The 20650-nt window shown below is 42.8% G+C and overlaps 1 protein-coding gene across 1 annotated transcript in view; it reads right to left on the reverse strand.

The window, feature by feature from the left end:
• The window catches only part of lrrc75a (leucine rich repeat containing 75A), a 79694-nt gene that overhangs the window by 17662 nt on the left and 41382 nt on the right, over positions 1–20650 (reverse strand). Inside the window, exon 3 of the mRNA XM_050067158.1 lies at positions 18205–18317. Coding sequence (XP_049923115.1) covers positions 18205–18317 — 113 coding nt within the window. The remainder of the gene's footprint in view (positions 1–18204; positions 18318–20650) is intronic.

Here is a 20650-nt window from a genome sequence, read left to right on the forward strand (position 1 = left end):
TTTGGTCATTAAATAATGTCGGGCTCGGTTCGGGTTCGGACAGAAATATGCTGCCCGTGCCGCGCTCTAACACACACACACACACACACACACACACACACACACAAACACAAGGAAAACCGGACATATCATCAGTTTATAAAAAACCCCCGGACGCCCCGGACGCCCCGGACGGGACATGAAAAGTGGACTTGTCCGGGCAAAAGAGGACGTTTGGTCAGCCTATGCTGGCACCACTGGTGCTTTCTGTTGCTGCCTTGACAAAGCGCTCCGGGATGCTTTCACTTCCGAGTGTCGCTGCACTTTTTTTCCTGTGAGACGTCACTTCCACTTTGTAGGCAAGGTTCTCAGCTGCAGCTCGCTCTCTGGAGAAATTCACACTTCCACCAGGTGAAGCTTAATTTACTGCCACATGTTTTGCAAACTGATGAAGCGCCCCACCCCTACCTGTCACAGAGACATTAAAACTGCCTTCTTCAATATTTATTTATCATGAGTCTTATTGTCATCGCAATATTCTGTCACACCCTCTGCTGCAGCCGCCTCTCCCTCTCAGCCAGGAGCTCCCCCCTCCCCTCTCTCGTTCCCTCTGATTGCAGGAGTGGAATCAGGTGTGCAGGAGTTGGGCAGCAGCTGCTATCATCTACGATCTACTCTGCTTCAAATACCGGGCTCCAACTTCAGCACGCCGCTAGATCATACGCTCAGCTCCAGAGTCAGTCCCGTTCGAGCCTTCCTTGTCTGTTGATACTCTTGCTAATACCTGTATCCTCGTGCCCTCAGCATCATCCTGGTCACCCTGCCTCTGAGCTCCCCTGCCCTGTTTCCTTGCCTCCGACTTTATCCACCTATTACTCCTCCACTCATTTACCTGTAAATAAAGTACCTCTTTGATCCTGCTCCCAGTCTCTGTCTCTGTCTGCATTTGGGTTCACTAGATTAGCTCTTTAACACCGACTTCATTGAAACACTAAACTGCTTCAACCTCACTCAACATACTGGACCTGGTCTGTTCCACTGGTCCCACTATACACCAACTACCTGGCTCTGATCTCACCATCTCTAACCACTTAGCGATCACTTTTGACACTGACTGCCCGCCTCCATGCCTAAACAAAAACGAACAATCAACTTCAGCGAGCTCCACTCCATCTCTTCGTCCTCTCTCTCATCCCTTCTCATGAATAAAATGTCCACCTCCCCTCCGCCCGACCCCCACACCACATCCAACCTACTTAAAATGACTACCAACAACACCCTCTCCTCCTGCCTTGACCAGCTTGCTCCCATCAAAACCAAAACATCTCCTTCAACCACTCTGCTCCATGGTACACTGCTGAACTTCACCAGATGAAAACCCGGGACCATCAGCTAGAAAGACTCCTCAATTCATTGTCAAGCCTACAAAGACCACCTTCAACAATATAAAGACGCCTTCTGACATGCCTGTTCCACCCATTACTCTCAGCTCATACAGTCTGGCTTCGGAAACCCCAAAGAACTTTTCACTACAATCAACAAACTCCTCAAACTCCTTGACAACTGTTCCCAATCCTTCACAGCCTGGTTTCTGTTTCCACCACAGCACTGAATCTGCCCTCCTCAAAGTCACAAACGACCTTCTCCTCTCCTCTGATGCCGGCAAACTGCACATAATCATCCTACTTGACCTGAGCGCAGCATTCGACACCATCACCCATTCTGTCATTCTCTCTCGCCTTGAAACCGCTCTCAACATCACCGGCTCTCTCCTGGCTCAAACCCAACCTTTCGACAGATCTTCCTGATATCGTGCAGCCTTTTTTAGGAGCAGCATTCTCTGAGTTGCCCTCACCGCCACCAAACTGAGCAACTTTTTCATGTGTTGAGACTTAAAAATCCATAAAAAAACTCCCAAACTTCTGTCTCAAAGGACAGAATGTCTCACGCTGTTTGAAAGTTCATCTTCCAGCTGAACAATGCAAAGAAGAACTGTGACCGAGGCAGTTGGCTCCTCTTCACTTCTTCATCTGCAAAACACAATCAAGAGTTATACAGAGTGTCTTTATCTGTGTCAGGCAGCAGAGGAGCTCAGTGGGTAATAGCATTATTCACACAGCTACAAGAGGTCACTGGTCCACTGGGAATAAACATGAGTCACACTGAGGCGCAAACAAATGACGGTGTTGTATTGTGGAGGAGGCTGGAGATGGCGAACCATCAGTCCTATTTTATCTGATTCAAACGGCCTTATGAATTCATACTCAGCCATGCCAATGCATTTAAAGCAGATGACTGGCGTGGCCCCGTGTCACCGTGCAGCACTGAGCTTTACATCACGGGCACACAGCAAAGGTTACATTTGAATTTCCTCGCTTCGCCACAATACTTTATATGTTTGTGTGCTGCAAGAAGAGTGATCCTTTTTCCAAACATGCACGTGTTTGTAGACGACAGAGGACAGTACACAGCGCTCTGAGACGAGATGAAGCGAGAAGGAAGTGGTGGGATTAAACACGTGTTTTCCAGTACAACATCTGGGCTCAAAAACATTAAAGCGTCTTCCTTCTAAGCCCTGTGAGAGCAGATCATTTAAATTTATCAGAAGCATAATCCGCGTGAATCACCTTTTCTACTGATTCTTTCATTGTTTCCTTCTCACACATCACTGCTGCTGGTTCTGTCATAATCTCATGTATTTTTAGAAATGGGTGTTTCATTGTTTTCCCTGCTCTCGTCTGTGCGCTATGATCACAGTCATTGTAAAGCCAGCAACAGCCTGAGGGTGACGACGCTGCTCAGTGAGGGGAGGCAGGAGTGTACAATTCAGGGGCCAGAGTGATTCAGAGGAGTCAGGGGAAGGAGACAAAAAAAAGATTTGGATTAAAATGAAAAAAGGGAGAGAAAGAAAATGAATCAGAGTGCTTTTGAAGTGCCCAGATTAATTTCGAAACTTCATTATCTCCAGTGTGTAAGTTATAGCCTGCATTAATATTTGAAGACTGAAGTTAACGCTACAACTCAATTTGAAAGCTGTGAGCATGTGGGCTGCTCAAAAACACACATCACACGGTTTTAAAATGAGTTTAAGTGAAGCCAAATAAGAGGGATTGAAAACAAGTCCGCATTCAAACTGACTAAATGTAAATTTACTGTAGCTGCGTCTTTATGCACAGGTTTACTCGCTCTGAGAGAGAAAAGGGGCCTTACACTGACGGAAGCAGCGAGCCAACATATTAAACACCACAGGACACAAATCATCTGGGAAATTATAGACATACGGAGGGATTAACACTGATAACAATGACACAGGGAAACAGAGGGACAAGAGGAAACAACTAAACAGCTCTGGTCCTGCTTGAAGAATAAATCATGCTTCTGCTGTTGCTTTGTACGTTTTCTGTTCCCATTCAAATGCAGAAAAACTGCCGAGACATCTAGATAAACAGTCTTTGTGATAATTTATCAAATGCTGCTTTCCATTTTTATGCAGATGACACAGTCATCTATTGCTCATCCCCTTCAGTACAAACCCTTGAATTCCTGCAGCATGCCTTTGATGTTCCATTTAGCTCGACTTCAACTAGTGTAAGATGCGACAAATTAACATCTTATCTTCCTAAGATTTCAAACTGCTCAAGAGGTTGAAATTGAAATGGTCACGACATATAAGTATGGGTATTATTATGGATCAGAACGTGTCATTCAAATCACACACTGAAGACCTTGATTTCAAGCTTTAATTTAGTTTCTTTGTCAGAAATAAATCCTGTTTCTCCCTCAAGACAAGGAAACACTTGATTTTGGCAACTTTTTTTTACCTTTATTGGACTATGATGATCTGCTCTTTGTGTTCAAATAAACACAAGAAGTTTGTGCTCTAGAGAGAGGATCAGCACTCAGTGAATAACCTCCTAAGCCCTATGATCTTTGGGGTCATCTGGTGGGAACCTCCTTTCACCAGTGTTTCGTCTAGTTGGTCCCACGACACCTCCAGGAGGCTAGACAGTGATCTCTGGCGTCCCAGAGACACTCCCCTAATGCCGGGTCTCACTGCTCCCCGCACCAACCCAACAACCTCCTTTACCTTACTTGAATGCACCTAAAGAAGTCGGATACTGTATCTCATTGTGTTTTATGTTTTGTCACTAGATGTGGGAACCTTGTCCGTCACTGTACTGTGTATGCTGCAGCTAAATGTCCGTCTGCAAACTCTCACATTGGAGATTTTAAATCTCAATGAGTCTTCTACCTGGTTAAATGAAGGATATATTTGCAATGCAACACTGGAGCCTGAACTTCAAGGTCCAGTGTGTAGGATGTGGAGGATATTAGAATTTATAACTATGTATAAACAACTGAAAATAACAATTGTTGCTTCTTGTTACTTTGAAAAAAGTTGTTTATGTCTACATAAAGGGCGGACTCTCTTCTACGCAGTCCGCCAAGTTGTTCTACAATAGCCCACAATGGACAAACCAAACACTGGCTTTAGATAGCGCCATTCGTGTTTTCCTGCCAGCCACTTTAGTTCTCCTGCACGCTTGGTACACAAGAGAAGTTTCCGTTGGTTGCAATCTGCAACCTCACCCCTAGGTGTCACTAAATCCTGCACACTGGACCTTTAAAGTAGAAATAGACAACTGTCTAACCCCCCATGTTAATAATGGTATACTGTGGTGATACAACAGAAATCTTTGCAAGGGCTGCCCCCTGCACCAAATGTTAGTCGACCAGAAAGGTCATTAGTTTGGCAAGATTTTATTGGTCGCTTAGTCGCAGGAAAAAATTATGAATTAATAAAAAATAAAACCGTAAGACTCTGTTAGGAGCTGTGCCTAGTCAAAATAAATCCAAACCTATATGACCGGACCATGTGTGACTTTAATTTGAAAGGACAGACACAGGAAGTGTCCACGCTCAGCAGTCAGACAGGAGTCAGGTTAATCTCCAGGGCTGGTACCTGCGGTTATTCCACAGGCTAGTTAATAACATGTCGGGCAGGAAATCCAAAGTGTGGGATCATTTTGAGAAGGTGAAGGACGAACCCAAGGTGATATGTAAACTCATCTTCATTGGTCGACTACAAACATGACGTATCATCTGAAACATGGAAGTAGCTACATGCCCATTAGCCCACAGCGTCATTAACAGGCGGCTCGCTCAGTGTGTGACGTGCACTTGTAGATAAAATATAGGCCTATATTAATGAAGGTTCATTAGTACGGTTTTGTATTTCTCTGTAATGTAGCACAGTGTTAACAATGTTACTGATACTATTCTTTCTCACACCTTCAACTCAAACCACCAAAATATATCATTTAATCATCACATTAATATCATAAACATGCAGGAGACTAGTCCACTAATGGACCTACATGATGACTGTTGGTCGGCTAGGAAAACTCCCAAGTTAAAAGGGTTAAAATGCACAAAAATATGCATCATAAAGAAGCTTCTGCTTTCTGTAGTCGGGGTGTTTTAGCTGCTCTGCATCAAGTCTCTGTAAAGCTTTCACTGCCTCTCTGTGCTTTCATCTACAAATAATACTGAAACCATCAGCCTTCCTCTGCAGTCTGAGTCGTCTCCAGGAGCTGATCAGTGTAAAGAAACGCCTGTGAGAGCTTTGCAACAAAAGCAGCAGGATACAAGACGGCCAATCAATGACTTCCTACAGGCAGGAAAATGAGTTCGAAACTAGCAGCGTTACATTTCCAATAACTGCTCTTTGCCTGATTCTGTCAGACAGCGGTTCTGCAGGGTTTTAATATACTGCTAAAAAGTGGCTTTAGGATTTTGTCGTATCAAGTGTTTGCTGAGTGTCGGCCACCAGCTGCTTCACAATAAAACCTGGTGGAATCCAGTGTTCACCTTAACTGGCTGCTTAATCCTTCACGTCCTTACCTGACACATAAATGTAAATTTAGATCAGGGCTAATATCCTCCCTGCTTCACTCTGCCTGCTGGTGAGAAGAAGCAGACGAGGAACAGACAACCTGAGTCCACATTCAACTTCTCTCTGCTGGCTGTCGGAGCACAGGTGGGAGGCAGCCAATAAATCTGTCGGTGCAGCGGTCACAGCCAGCCAATCAGCAGGCGGCAGACAGACGGCAACAGAGGCGGACAGACAGAAGGAGACACTGGTACAGGCAGACAGAAGGTAAATGTATTATTAGCCAAGGTGAGGAGTGATCATGTTTATGTGTGTGTGTGTGTGTGTGTGTGTGTGTGTGTGTGTGTGTGTGGGCGTCTAACAGTGTGTTGTGAGTTTCCATGGCAAACAATGTTGTGGTCAAGCAAAACCTCAGCGAGACCTCATTATTTCCTTTCCAACATCGTGAAAATTAAACGAGCCATTTGGAAAAAGGATGAAAAACCCAGAGGAGGCAGAAAGACAGACTGATGCAGGGCCAAGTGGTGGACAGACAGGCAGTTGTTTACTCGCTGGTTGTCAGTCAACATCTTGCTCCTCGCTCGCTGCTCCTTAAAGACACTGAATGTTGTATGGAGCCTCTCCAGTAGAGCTGCCCCCTGACCAAGAATATTCCTCGTCAAACAATAGTCATAAATTAGGGCCATTAGTGGACTAGTCTCCTGCATGTTTCTGATATGAATGTGACGATTAAATGATATATTTTGGTGGTTTGAGTTGAAGGTGTGAGAAAGAATAGTATCAGTAACATTGTTAACACTGTGCTACATTACAGAGAAATACAAAACCGTACTAATGAACCTTCATTAATATAGGCCTATATTTTATCTACAAGTGCACGTCACACACTGAGCGAGCCGCCTGTTAATGACGCTGTGGGCTAATGGGCATGTAGCTACTTCCATGTTTCAGATGATACGTCATGTTTGTAGTCGACCAATGAAGATGAGTTTACATATCACCTTGGGTTCGTCCTTCACCTTCTCAAAATGATCCCACACTTTGGATTTCCTGCCCGACATGTTATTAACTAGCCTGTGGAATAACCGCAGGTACCAGCCCTGGAAATTAGGGGCCGTACACATGCTGTATCTTTGACTGCCTGGAAAACATGAGGTCAGGCGGTGGGTGGCATTAAACAATAACCGGGTAATGACCGGCCACGTATCATGCCAATGTGAATAGATGGCTTTTTTCATTGGTGTCTGAAGCCGGAAGTCACTGACCAAGTGCTGGATTTTGACAACTTTGGAGTGAGTGAGACAAGGGCGGGTTGAGGTAGAGCGGGTCGTCCACTAATCACTTTCCACCAAGCAGTATGTTACGGTTCAGTTCAGTACACTTTTTTTCCCGGTTCCCAGGGTAAAAAGTTGTGGACGGTGTAATAATGAACCATCCCGTAGCGTCCCCATGTTTGGTCCCCCCTCTGTTGGGGACCTAGCACACTGGTACTAAAAGGTGGAGCTGTGAACACTGCAGTCTGATTGGTCAGTAGAGGACGGTCACTCTGCTCAGGACTGAGTTGTGTCTGGTTTTGAGGCTCATGTAACCACTGTTCATACTGTGGAGAGTTTTATTAGTAAACTGTAACTATAAAATGAAAGGATGTTTTGCTGCCTCTCACAGCAGCTGGAGTCTGAGAAACAATATCTTCATTCACTGGGCCGACTGCCGGCAACTTTTAAGGTGGAACGTTAACTTGTAATGTTACTCAATGCATGAGTTGATGACGTGAATCCATCAGCACTCCTTAAATTTCACTGTGACAACTTTGACCATCACTTTAGTTTTTATATGACACACACTTTTAGTAATGAGTTGATCTTCAAGTGTTTAAAATATATATTAATTTTGACCAGATTATGTGAAGGTCATATATTCTAATCCTCACTTCCTGTGCGCTACAGCAACACTAAACCCCTGAGCTTGCCTGAGAAGGACTAAATGCACAAAGCTGCTATTTTTAAATATCCCATGGAGAGAGACTCTCACTGCAGCCTGTTCTATTTTGTTCTGAAAATGTGGGCGTGCAGCCTCTTTCTGTGGACCCACCCAGATTTAAGAGGACTGTCTGAACAGACCGAGGGTCTAGGTACCATGTCTGAAGGGTTACTGTTGGTTCCAAAGGTACTGTACCGAAAGGGTTTGGTGGTAACGGGCGTTCTGAGTAGTCAGAAGAGTAGAAAGTGTGGCGACAACTACAACTGTGATGATGGATGAAAAATAAGACTGCTGTAAATATGATATCTGCATGAAGCAGCTGTTCAGTCACTGATGGTGGTGATCTTGAAATAATGCATCTCCATCTGCTTCTCCGTCTCCTGGCTCGCTCTTTATATCCAGAGTACGACTTCAGTCAAACACAGCTGATGGGCAAATAAAGTAAATTCCTTTTTACAGAGAGATGTCTCGTCCTTGTGCTGCTAAATGTAGCCCTGCCCTGAGAGTGCGTGCTTCCACAGTGTTTACCTCACAGCTTTCTCTGCAGGGGTCTGAGACCTTGGCTGTAAAGCAGAGTGGAGATCTGCCGGCCGCTCCAGACGTTCAGCTGTGCAGCTGCCTCGTTTCAAACCACTGAGTGGACTTGTTGAGCACACTGAAAGGAGCTGTTGTTCAGCAGCCAGACAACGAACAGTAAGCCTTGTTAATCCTCCTGCTTTGTTTTCACGATTCACAACCACGACCACTCTTGTTGAATGGACAATAACAAACTGCCCGCCAGTTGATTTACATGTTATATACGCTCCGTCCTTACAAGCAGCGATGGCTGGTTTCACCACTTCAGTGTCTTTTTCTGATCGTGATTGGTGATCTAAAGTTCAGATCAGATCCAGAGCTGCCAGGTCCAGCTGGGCCTGATCACGCCCCCGTTCTCCGTCCACCACACTGTCAGTGATGTAAGACCTGAATCTGAGAGTCAGGGAGCAAACAGAGCTTTTTATGTCTTCATCCAAAGAAGATAAATTAAACTGAAACGCTGTCTGTTTTATAAAAGCCGCTAGAATTTGGCTACAATTTTTACTGCTGGTAAAAACAAGGGAATTATTTGTAAGTGAGGCATTAAGTCATTTCTCTCTTTCTGTTTGTGCATCTTTATCTTTATTCTTCCAAAAACAGATGAGTCTGAATATGTGAGTCATGCTGTGTGTGACATTTAGTGGAGATTAACTCAAATTGTGGGAGAATATGATTAAAAAATACTGAATAATGTGACAGTGTTGGCCTGATGGAGATACTATTGATCCAACAAAATCCAGTCCAAAAATCCAAACACTCATCTTAAAGTATGTTTTTAAAGAAATATAAAATACAATGACATGAATCTTCTGAAAATAAGTCCTGTATGAAATTCAAATGATGAACAAACTTCATGATTTTAGGAGTTTAGAGTTTTGCTTATTGTGACGTCATTTCTTGGAGTATCTACAAATGCGTCGTATCCCTAAAATCTGAACAACCCAAGCGAAAAAGGTTTGTAAGTCAATAAACCACAATAATTGATTGACTCTCAGGAACTGTCTTTGAATGGTTCAAGTCACATCCTCATGACAGGAAGTGCTTTGTCTCAACTGGTAACTATAAGAGCAGATGGCTGTGACATGTGGGGTTCCACAGGGGTCCATTTTGGGACCCCTGTTGTTTAATCTCTTTATGCTTCTATCAGGCCAAATCATACAGAACAATAAAGAACTATAACTATGCAGATGACAAAGCTAAAAAGCTAAAAACTTTCCTTTATTAACACTGCCTGCTCCACCCTGTCATGACTGCAACCTTATCTCTAAACTCAATTTTAAATCATTTTAATTAATCCTCTTTATCTTTGCACCTCATCTGCACTTTTGCTATTTTTAATGGTGATTTTTTATTGTACAATATTTAGTGATTAATTTAACCTTTTATATCTTTTTTTCTCTTTACTCTTTTATTGTAAATCTTTATCCTTCATTTTGTTTTAAAATGTGTTGCTCTTTAAAGCATTTTGAATTGCCCTGGTGTATGAAATGTGCTATTCAAATAAGGCTGTCTTGCCTTACACGGCACATAATGTAAGGCAACATAAGGTCATGACATGATGACACAGAAGACAGAAGGCTTAGCTTTCTGCTCCAAAAAGAATGAATGCTCTACTTACTATGGTTTTTATTTTAGATCTATTTAAACTGGATCATGCAAACAACGATGTTCCATTGCGGTCTGCGTGAGGTCCATTTTTAAAGGGTTAAAAAGAGATTATTAGCTATTATGAAATCAGCACTGTTGCTTTCTGTCTTTAGGAAATTTTGTCAAATCTGAGTGAACATTTCCCTCATGCTCAGGGCTGTGGACACATGAGATGCACGTAGCTAAAAGCAAAAGACCAACACCTGATTAACACTGCTGTCACACAGAGCTGGAGACACACACACACACACACACACACACACACACACTTAGAAAAGCAGAGAGGAATTTTTCATTACCGTCAGAATTTCTCAAACTATTCCTGGAGGCTGCAGTAACATGGTAGGAGGTGAGACCTTCCTCGTAGTGAGACGTGTTCCTGTGTGCCAATATCTGTTTCAATTACTGCAGGCTTAATTAAAAATCTCTCTTTAACCTGTCTGCCATTTACATCTCAGCGTTATGACTGTTTCAATCTGTTTCATTTAAAAATACCTCATTGTTCGAGGCTCCTTCTCAGAGCGGAGCTTCCTGAGTCATCAGTGTTCACCGAGGCCAACTTACCAAAATGAAACTGTGGTGTTTGTTGTGGTTACTGGCGTGAAATGTTATCCAGCAACAGCAACTATTGAACCAGCACTTAAAACACTGCAGTTAGTCTGTTTAGAAGGGTTCAAAGCCAAACTCGGCACTGCCTCCACCCAAACTGACTCCACTGATGTAGGAGTGCACTCTGTCTTTGTTGCAACATTGTGGGACTCATGATGAAGAGGTTATGTTTCCAAATTAGGATCAAAATCGATGTAGCACAACTGACTTTCGACGTCACACTAACAACAATAATCACTTGTTGTCACAACTGGCGGCTGATTACAATTTCAGAGGTCAGGCTGTCCTCACAAAGTTCTTCATTATGCACCCAAATTCGTACATATCCCACATAATTTGAAAGGCTATGATGACATGTGCTGATGGCATGTGCTAACGTCAATAACTTTACCATAATTACGTAACTGTGCGTTAAGGACGTAACATCATTCTTGGGGCACAAATCTGTAGTATATCATACCAACCATCCTATAAGAATATGTCACAGAGGTGTGTGATATCGGCAAACTTGTTGATTTCTGTTGTCATTTTCAGCTGTAACTGTAACGTTGAAAGATATTTGGCTAAACACATAAACTTTGTTGCTTTGCTATCATGTTTGATAAACGACATGGAAGCTGAACGATGTAAAATGCGGAGGGGGCCCCAGCAAAACATACTTTAGCCTAGGGGTGTAAATAACTAGCATCATCACGACAGATATCAAATCGATTCTTTACACATGATGTAATATCTGCCCATTTAACACAGTCTGTTACAGGAGAAGCTACCACTTTTTGGTTTTGGCCATGAAAGATATAAACATGATAATGTAAATAACTGTAACCACTTCAGTGCAGTCAAGTTTGCTTTAAACTGATCCCACACTGACAGAGACCTTTCTGGAAGAAATCTTTTCATTTTAACCCAAACCTTCATCTTTTTCATAAAACTTTCTGTCTTAAAGCCCTGAAGGAAAACTTCTCCCAACAGCCATGAAACACAGATTAACAACAACATCACTTAAGCATAACATTCAGCTCAGTAACAACTGTCAAGGTTCATGGATAATGCAATTGTTTTTAACTAGTCAGTCATCATTAGCTGAAGCACACTCATAGTTTAACAAACTACATGTATTATTTATACGTCTTCTGACTCACTGTTGGTTTAAGTCACGGCATCTCCTGACAGATGCACATTTTTTCAGCCGAACATTCTTGAAACAGAGCAGCTTATGTTGCCATAGACAAGATACCGGAGTGAGAGTTGGGGGAGTACACATGCCGTGTTTTTTGCACCCTCAAATTCATTGTTTTCAATGTAGATGTGCGACAGGCACACTCAAGAGCCAGAGTGACTGTAACTGCACCGGTCCAATAAATAATGGCCACGCATCATACAGATGTCTATATATGATTTATGGCTGCCTTTCTTTCATCAGACAATTAGACTGGCCCAGCAATTAAGTCTATCATGCTAACATCTGTTAATAGCCAGATCCCAGTCCGTGAACACAGCAACAAAAAATATCAAAAGTATATACAAAAAGCATTTCAAAAATATTATGCACAAATATGACACAATCAAAGGTACATCACCGTGTGCGCCTCTTGAACCATGCAGAATATTGTTAATTTAGGCCGTAGTACTCTGTTCCTCTGCAGCCACATTTGGCTCTTTTCTCTGCAGGCATGCTGTCTCTCTCTCTCTCTCTCTCTCTCTCTCTCTCTCTCTCTCTCTGCTGCCTATTGTTTCCTGACCCATAATGCATCAGGTGTGCCCTTCACTAAACTCTGTTCATTTGGCCTGTGACACTCAACATCAAAATAAAACTTGCATTCAAAAGCACTGGATTTTTAACCAAAAATTATTTTTGAGGTAGTGTATTTTAGTCCAGTTTTAAATTAAAGTTATCCTTTTAAACAACGTATTTATTACATTTTAACACATTTTAATGACTGTATGAATTAAAACATTGATTAAATTATTACTGAAAAATATAAAATAAACATTTGAATGAAATCTGTGTAAAGACTGTCTCTCAGACAGTTACAGTGACGGTGTCACAATGGTGTCACTGCGCACAAAAAAGGCACAAGCGCCGAAATCTTAAATATTTCCCCAATGCTGATTTAAAGCTGAGTAAATAACGTTGTCTCTTTGTCTTTCTCTCAGCTGCTTGTCATCATCTGCCTCCTGCTGTTTGACGGTGACACAGAATTTCAAAAATAATGGCAAAACCCAAAGATGATGACAGAGATCAATGTTTTCACTTTTGCATCGACGATATTGCATTGTTGATCATTCATTCATTCATTCATCTTCTAACCGCTTCATCCTCTTGAGTGTCGCGGGGGGCTGGAGCCTATCCCAGCTGACATCGGGCGAGAGGCAGGGTAAACCCTGGACAGGTCGCCAGGGCTGACACATAGAGACAAACAACCATTCACGCTCACATTCACACCTACGGACAATTTAGAGTCATCAATTAACCTAATCCCCAATCTGCATGTCTTTGGACTGTGGGAGGAAGCCGGAGTGCCCGGAGAGAACCCACGCTGACACGGGGAGAACTCCGCACAGAAGGGCTCCCACACCCGGGATCGAACCGGCAACCCTCTTGCTGTGGGGCGACAGTGCTAACCACCACACCACTCTTTTAGCCACCTAAAAAAATCCACATTTTCAAAAACCTAATATCACTTACACTCAAATAAAAACAAACTAACTGAGGCAACATCTGCTCAGCGCCGTTTGATTTCAATGTTCCATGATGTGAGGAATTTCTACCTGGAACTTATTGTAGATAAACATTGTGTTTCGATCTAATTAAGAAGACATAAAGAAGACTTTCTGCAACCAGTACAGTCGCCCCCTGCTGGCCATTAGACAGAGTGCAGGTTTAAGGCACTTCAGTGTTGACTTCACTTGTCAGAGCTGGAGGCTTCATCAGCTTCTGATATACAGTCTACGTCTGTACAGAAAGATTTTTCATCCGTTTTTAGTTGGCTCTGGGAAAGGCTGATGTAATTAGCATGGAGATATATTTGTGTGTGTGTGTGTGTGTGTGTGTGTGTGTGTGTGTGCAGAGGCCATTTGTGTGTGTGTGTGTGTGTGTGTGTGCAGAGGCCATTAATGGCGTGTGTTTCATGCAAAAAGATGATTCAATCTCATGTGTTGCCCTGAGACTCAGAGTAAATGGGGCTTGTCTCTCCTCTGGCTAATCACTCTGACTGGAGTTCATGACAGCCTGAAGTGCCGACTGCAGCGCTGCGTTGATTAAATCTCACCCTCCAGTCCAGAATTACTTAAGATAATTACCAAACTTATTTCCATTTTCATCTCCAGCTATCATTTAATTCCATTACAGGTGACACCCTGCTTTAGCGGCACATTTTCTCAGCTCGCTCTTTGACAACAACAAAAACAACCTATAAATTCTGTTGACTGTGAAACACTGACGCACACCCAAACACACTCAGCAGGAACCCAATCTTATGGTCCGTGTTGAATCGTTATTTCCACCCCTCTACACTTGTGCATTTGTCTGCAAACTGTTGTTGTAGCGGAGGTGACACCTGGTGTTCATGCTCACAGCTGAGGAGCAGAGATTTTCAGTCCCTACTGATCCTCCAATCACGCAGCAGTGGGACTCCTCGCTCCAAATGTGTCCTGCTACACTGTCATTTCTCTGCCATCTGCTCCCACCAGTACGCATTTTATAGGTTTAGGCTGTGCAGCGTCACACAGTGAGCAGCTTCACAGCCGAGGCGAGTCAGGGGAACAGAAAAGTGTTTTTTATCCCTTTGGAATAAAACTCAATACGGTGATTATGATACAAGAGTGTTTAGATCGTCACTATTCACCATGTAACTGAGCTATTTCTCATTAAGCACCTCAGAAAATAAAGGAAGATCATCTTGATTTTAATTATCCCCACATATCAGTCAAAAAACATGACGTACACTCTTTTACTCCATCTCTCACTGATGCAGAGTTTCTGCTGTGGCACGAAAAACATGTTCATTCCTTCAAAGATCTTTTTACTGACGGTATTTCTCAACATTTCAGCTGTTACGCACTAAACTTAAACCACATACTCATTTATTCAGATATTTACAGGTAACTTTAGTTTACCAACTGAATCTATATTTCTGATCAAAGGAGGCACCTCTGTGTATAGACTGTATCACCTCCCTAGATTATTTGAAAGTAGCCTGGTAAATGATTTGTTAAAGTTGTTATTTTGGAAGAGTCACGGGTAAAAGCCCAACTACTGGTACATTCTTCCTCAGTTTGTGCTATTTAAAATACTGCATAGACTTCACTTATCAAAAAAAGAGCTCTGTTAAATGTGTCCAAACACCAGTCCAGCGTGCAGCCGTTGTGGGCCGTCACGAGCCTCACCAGCCCAAATGCTCTGGCACTGCCCGCGAGTCAAAACATATTGGTGAAATATTTTTCAGTCGTCGCTATCAGACGTCCGAATCCACTGACCGCACTCTTTGGTATAAAGGTTCTTGTGTTAATCAGCACGTAGATTGATATCATTAAGTTGGAAGCAAACACAGGCTCCTGTCCATTCTGCTCTTGTGAAGGGCGTGATGCACCACCTGCATTTGGAAAAGATTAAATTCCCCTTAAGAGGGTGTGAAGAGAAATTCTACCAGACCTGGCAACTCTTCAAACACCAACAGCTGAGTTTAAATAACACAAAACATGGTCAATCTGACATCCTATAAATCACCTTTAAGGGTATTTTGGACTTTTGAGTTGTAGAATATGTCTTATATTTTTGTACCAGAAATTCTGTCTTCACTTTTATACTACTGTCATGATTTGCTTAACTTTGAAAACCCCAATAAAAAGAGTTATACATAACATAACATCCTACCAGAGGCCTGAACTACAGAGTCAGGTCAACATATGTAGGATATCTTTTGGTTACCTGGCCTCACTAACCGCAATATTAGCCGTCTGGATAACTGCTACCACGAAGCTGAATATCAACTAGTTGAGTCAACTGAAAGAGGCGATGTGTTAATTATGAGCGACATCATCAGAACCATACTGTAAGTAAAGTAAGGTACTTCATATTATATGAGATGAAACAGTGACAATATTTATCTGCAGGAATGTTTAGGGACAGCAAAGAGTCAGTGGAGAGTTAAATGGCGGTTAGGCCTAGATAAGAAATGAGCTCTCTAGCGCCCCCATTTTGTTTGATGGGGTCAATAATGGAGGGGTCCCCTCAGATTATGTGTGGTCATATGCCTACAAAGTTGCGTGGTGATGGGTGAAACCCTTGAGATGTTATACACCTTTATGTGATGAGCCACGCCCTCCGCAATATTCATTGCCTTATAGAAGCTCAGTTTTAGTAAGTTTTCCAACTTTTGCCAAGAGGGAACTTTAGATATTGGTCCCTAGATTATGTTCACCGAGTTTCATGCAGATCGGTCAAACTTCCTAGGAAGAGATCGATTTTAAGTGTTTTTCAAAAAATTCAAAATGGCGGAAAATCTATATAACCGGAAGTTATGGGTTCTTGAGGCAAATTTGTTCCTCATGAGGAGAGGCATCTCTGTGCAAAGTTTCATGTCTCTACGACATACGGGGCATGAGATATGCCCATTCAAAGTTTGCCATTTCAATCGGTTGCTATAGCGCCCCCCTTTGGCCAATTGATGTAATATTGCTTCATTGGCATCCTCCCATGACCCTCTACCACTGTGCCAAATTTCACATGGATTGACCAAGTCAGTGAGGAGAAAACCGTGGAACAGACACACACACAGAGTTTCCGTCATTATATAGTAAGATAAGACTGGAAATCATCTCCAAATATTAAAAGTAGAGCTGTTAGTGTTAATGTGTTAATTGTGATGAGAACAACGCCCAAACACAACACATTCATGTTTCTTAATTGTTTTAATCTCATGCGGCTCTTAACGCAGCCTGTGTTTTAGAGGATAGAGATGGCTGACTTTTAAAGCTAGAGTGATGATACTTATGAAACTAGAAGACCAAAGTAATCTAGTCAGACCAACCATGTTATACTAGCTTCTCAGCAAGGGGGCTAAATAATGCTCCAAAGTTTTGGCGAGGTAAAAACAGCATGGCCATTTAACCAGGGCCAGGTTGTGGGGGCAGCAGGCTGAGCAAAGCACCCCAGACATCCCTCTCCAACAGCAACACTTTCCAGCTCCTCCTGGAGGACCCCAAGGTGTTCCCAGGCCAGATGAGATATGTAATCCCTCCAGTGTGTTCTGGGTCTGCCCCGGGGTCTCCGACCAGTGGGACGTGCCTGGAACACCTCTAACAGGAGGCGCCCGGGAGGATCCTGATCAGATGCCCGAACGACTTCAACTGACCCCTTTCTGACGTGAAGGAGCAGCGGCTCTACTCCGAGCTCCCTCCAGATGTCCGAGCTCCTCACCCTATCTCTAAGGCTGAGCCCAGCCACCCCACAGAGGAAACTCATTTCCACCACTTATATCCGCGATCTCATTCTTTCAGTCACTACCCAGAGCTCATGACCATAGGTGAGGGTTGGGACGTAGATGGACCAGTAAATCGAAAGCTTCACCTTCTGGCTCAGCTCCCTCTTCACCACGACGGTCCAGCGCAGCGCCTGCATCACTGCAGACACCGCACCAAATGCCCTATCCATTCAGTCTCATTTGAATGTGTTTTACTTTTATAACAGGCCACATGATACACAAAGTAGCTGCCCTCAGGTAAAAAGAAAGTTCGAGCATCTCTGCACTACTGGAAGCTTGCATACCCCCACTGATGTGAACCATGTACCATAGTTTGAGATCCAGTGACCTAAAGCTAACAACAAACACTTCTTAAGGAGGCAGGTGCTTTCAAAGCCTCAGTGGAGCTGAACGCTGAACAGTTGGAGCGTTCTGCATACATAAAATATTTCATATTGAAAACAGCTTCCAGCAGTTTGAAGTTAATTCTTTGCTGGCTGTATTTTACAGAGCTGGAGACACATGTGGATTAGTTGTTTGTACTTACTTTCCATGACTGATTTGCATATTGTGTAACCCTGCTGTATGTTTTAAATCCATCCAAATCTCCGTTTTTATTTGGCTGCAGACTTTTAAAAGGAAGTTTCTGCATAATGCAGGTGCAAAAAGAAAGAGAGGAGAAAAAGCTCACTGCCTAAAACTTCAAATGCCGACTCATCCAGCAACGTTTAGCTGTTTGATTCTGGAAGACTCACTGAGAGCTGAACCACATAATTCAAATATAATTCAGATGTTAATGTATGCATAAAAATATGAACTATACGACAGTAAGAGGGAAACAAGAAGGCAAAGAGAGGTGACACAGAAGGAGCTGATTTCACCTCCAACTGTGTCCATGAGACGGTGAGAAAATAAAAGAGACAGAGACATCAGTAGATTTTTCCATGACACCCAAAGGGGCAACCGATGATGACACATTGGTGACACACTGAGATGTTAACGAAAACAGAGGACACATACTGTACCATAGCAACACACACACACGCACACACTCACCAGGCCTGAGGTTTCCTCTTGAGCAGGCCCTGTCTCCTCCACTGAGAGTGGGGGCTGAGATGATAGGTCAGCTGACGACAGACCTTCTCCATCGCCCCGAGAGAGTCGCCCTCCTGTTGGACACACAGAGACAGAAACGCACACACGATCAGTTCAGTTACAGACGACCGTCAGCTGATGAGAATAACCTTCTGCTGGGATTCAACAGGACAAATTAGACATGTCTGTAACCAAGTGCTTACTGTTGCCTAAACATAACAACATATATACACCGGCCATTTTATTAGGGACACCTGTTCAACTGCTAGTTAACATCTACATCTAACCAATCACGTGGCAGCAGCTCAATGCATTTAGGCATGTAAACATGGTCAAGACGACCTGCTGAAGTTCAAGTCACAGTGTCCTTTGACCTTTGAGTATCAAATTCTAATCACCTCATCCTTGACTCAGTAGATTGATTCATTCACCTCAAAGTGGATGTTTGTGCCAAATTTGAAGAAAGTCCCTCATGGTGTTCTTGATATATCATGTTCCCAAGAATGAGACGGATGCAAGGTCACGGTGACCTTCCACCAACAAATCTAATCAAGTTTAAAATTCTAATCTAATTTATATTTAAGTTTAGGTGGATGTTTGTGCCAAATTGGGAGAAATTCTCTAAAGGTGCTCTTAAGATTTTGTGTTCACAATGTTACTGGCTCACCCTTTTTCTCCTTAAAGGGCAGTGGCCTTGTGGGTAACCTGTGAGGGTGTGACGTGTGCTGGTGATGCTAGCCGGTAAACTGTCACTATAAGAGGTAACAACAAGAATGACACAGACAAGGTCACAGTGACCTTGCCCTTTGACCTATGTCCACCAAAAACTAATCACTTCATCTTTGAGTCCAGCTGCCACAGCTATCAACGGCACAGTCATAAAAATGATCATATTAGGTGAACCTAAACTGCCTGTAGATTTATTTATTTATTTAGCTACAAAAAAGCTGCATTAGATAAACAAAGCAGCGACATTCTTAAGCAGTGGTTAAGCTCCCTGTCTCAGGAGAGACAGGGTGTATGTTGTCAGCTGAAGGGTGAGGGGGCGATGACAGCACCACTCAAGAAAAGTGACATTATGAAATAAAACTTGACATGAAATGAAAGTGTTGTTGGGAAAAATGTCATCATGACATAAAAACAGACGTGCGGAAGAAAGGGCATTAAGAGGCAGTGTGACATTTAAAAAAAAATACAGTTATCAAAAACAATGATGGAAAAACATTCAATTATAATAATCTACTTAATTATTTCACAAATTGTCGCCTCATCAATATATATCTGCACAAGTTACTCATCTAATTATTTATTACATCTGGGTTACTCACAAAACAGAGGTACAAAGAGGGTGAATATTAGAGCTGAGCTGCCAGACAGCTAAGTCCAAATGAATGCTAATGTTTCTGTGTCTGCTGAACGTGAAACAAGGCAACTGTTTGCTCATATATCAGCAAAAACATCTGTAAGCTAGTTTTGATTCTGTCCTGTAATAACCAAAATCACTCAGTGCACTCACTATCACTAAGGTAGATACCTTGATACATAAACCTAGTAAATATCCGACAAAGCTGATCCACAACATGGATTACTGATCACTGGAAGGACAGTTTCACAACTCCTACCTCTGGAAACAAGTCATTCAAACCATGAGTTGTGACTGGCTTGACGTTTACTAGTTTACTATGTGACATAGACATGTGACAGCAGCATTGGAAATGTAAAGGGATGTTTTCATGACACTGAAAAGCACACATGTAACTCATATCATTAATTATGAGCCAGCACATATCCGAGCCAACACTTCTTCTTTCACTTGTATCCAGTTCAGTCTGCAACTTGGTAGAGGTCCAGACAACATTTTGGCTAACCCCTCTAAACATAAAAGCTAATAAAAAGCTAAATCGTCATCAGATGAAAGCAGATTGAATTTAGGTCAATGTTTTCTCCCTCTTTTACTCTCCACAAAGACTGTTTACCTGCATGCAACCAAAGCCTGTTTATTCAAATAAACACAAGAAGTTTGTGCTCTAGAGAAAGGATCAGCACTCAGTGAATAACCTCCTAAGCCCTATGATATGCTATTATGGCAAGGCTTAACTATACAGACCAGTGAGCAGTGATAACTAACTTTGGGGTCATCGGGTGGGAACCTCCTTTCAACAGTGTTTCGTCTAGTTGGTCCCACGACACCTCCAGGAGGCTAGACAGTGATCTCTGGCGTCCCAGAGACACTCCCCTAATGCCAGGTCTCACTGCTCCCAACACCAACCCAACAACCTCCTTTACCTTACTTACACATGGCTTTCTCAGCCCAAACAGCACTGCCACCTTTAACCAAACCCAGGCTCCGTACATGCGAGCTCCAGGTAGAGACAGGGCTGATACTACCTTTCCTAGCACATTCACC

The sequence above is a fragment of the Epinephelus moara genome, chromosome 2 (genome assembly GCF_006386435.1).
Source record: "Epinephelus moara isolate mb chromosome 2, YSFRI_EMoa_1.0, whole genome shotgun sequence".
In the NCBI taxonomy this organism is placed as follows: Eukaryota; Metazoa; Chordata; class Actinopteri; order Perciformes; family Serranidae; genus Epinephelus; species Epinephelus moara.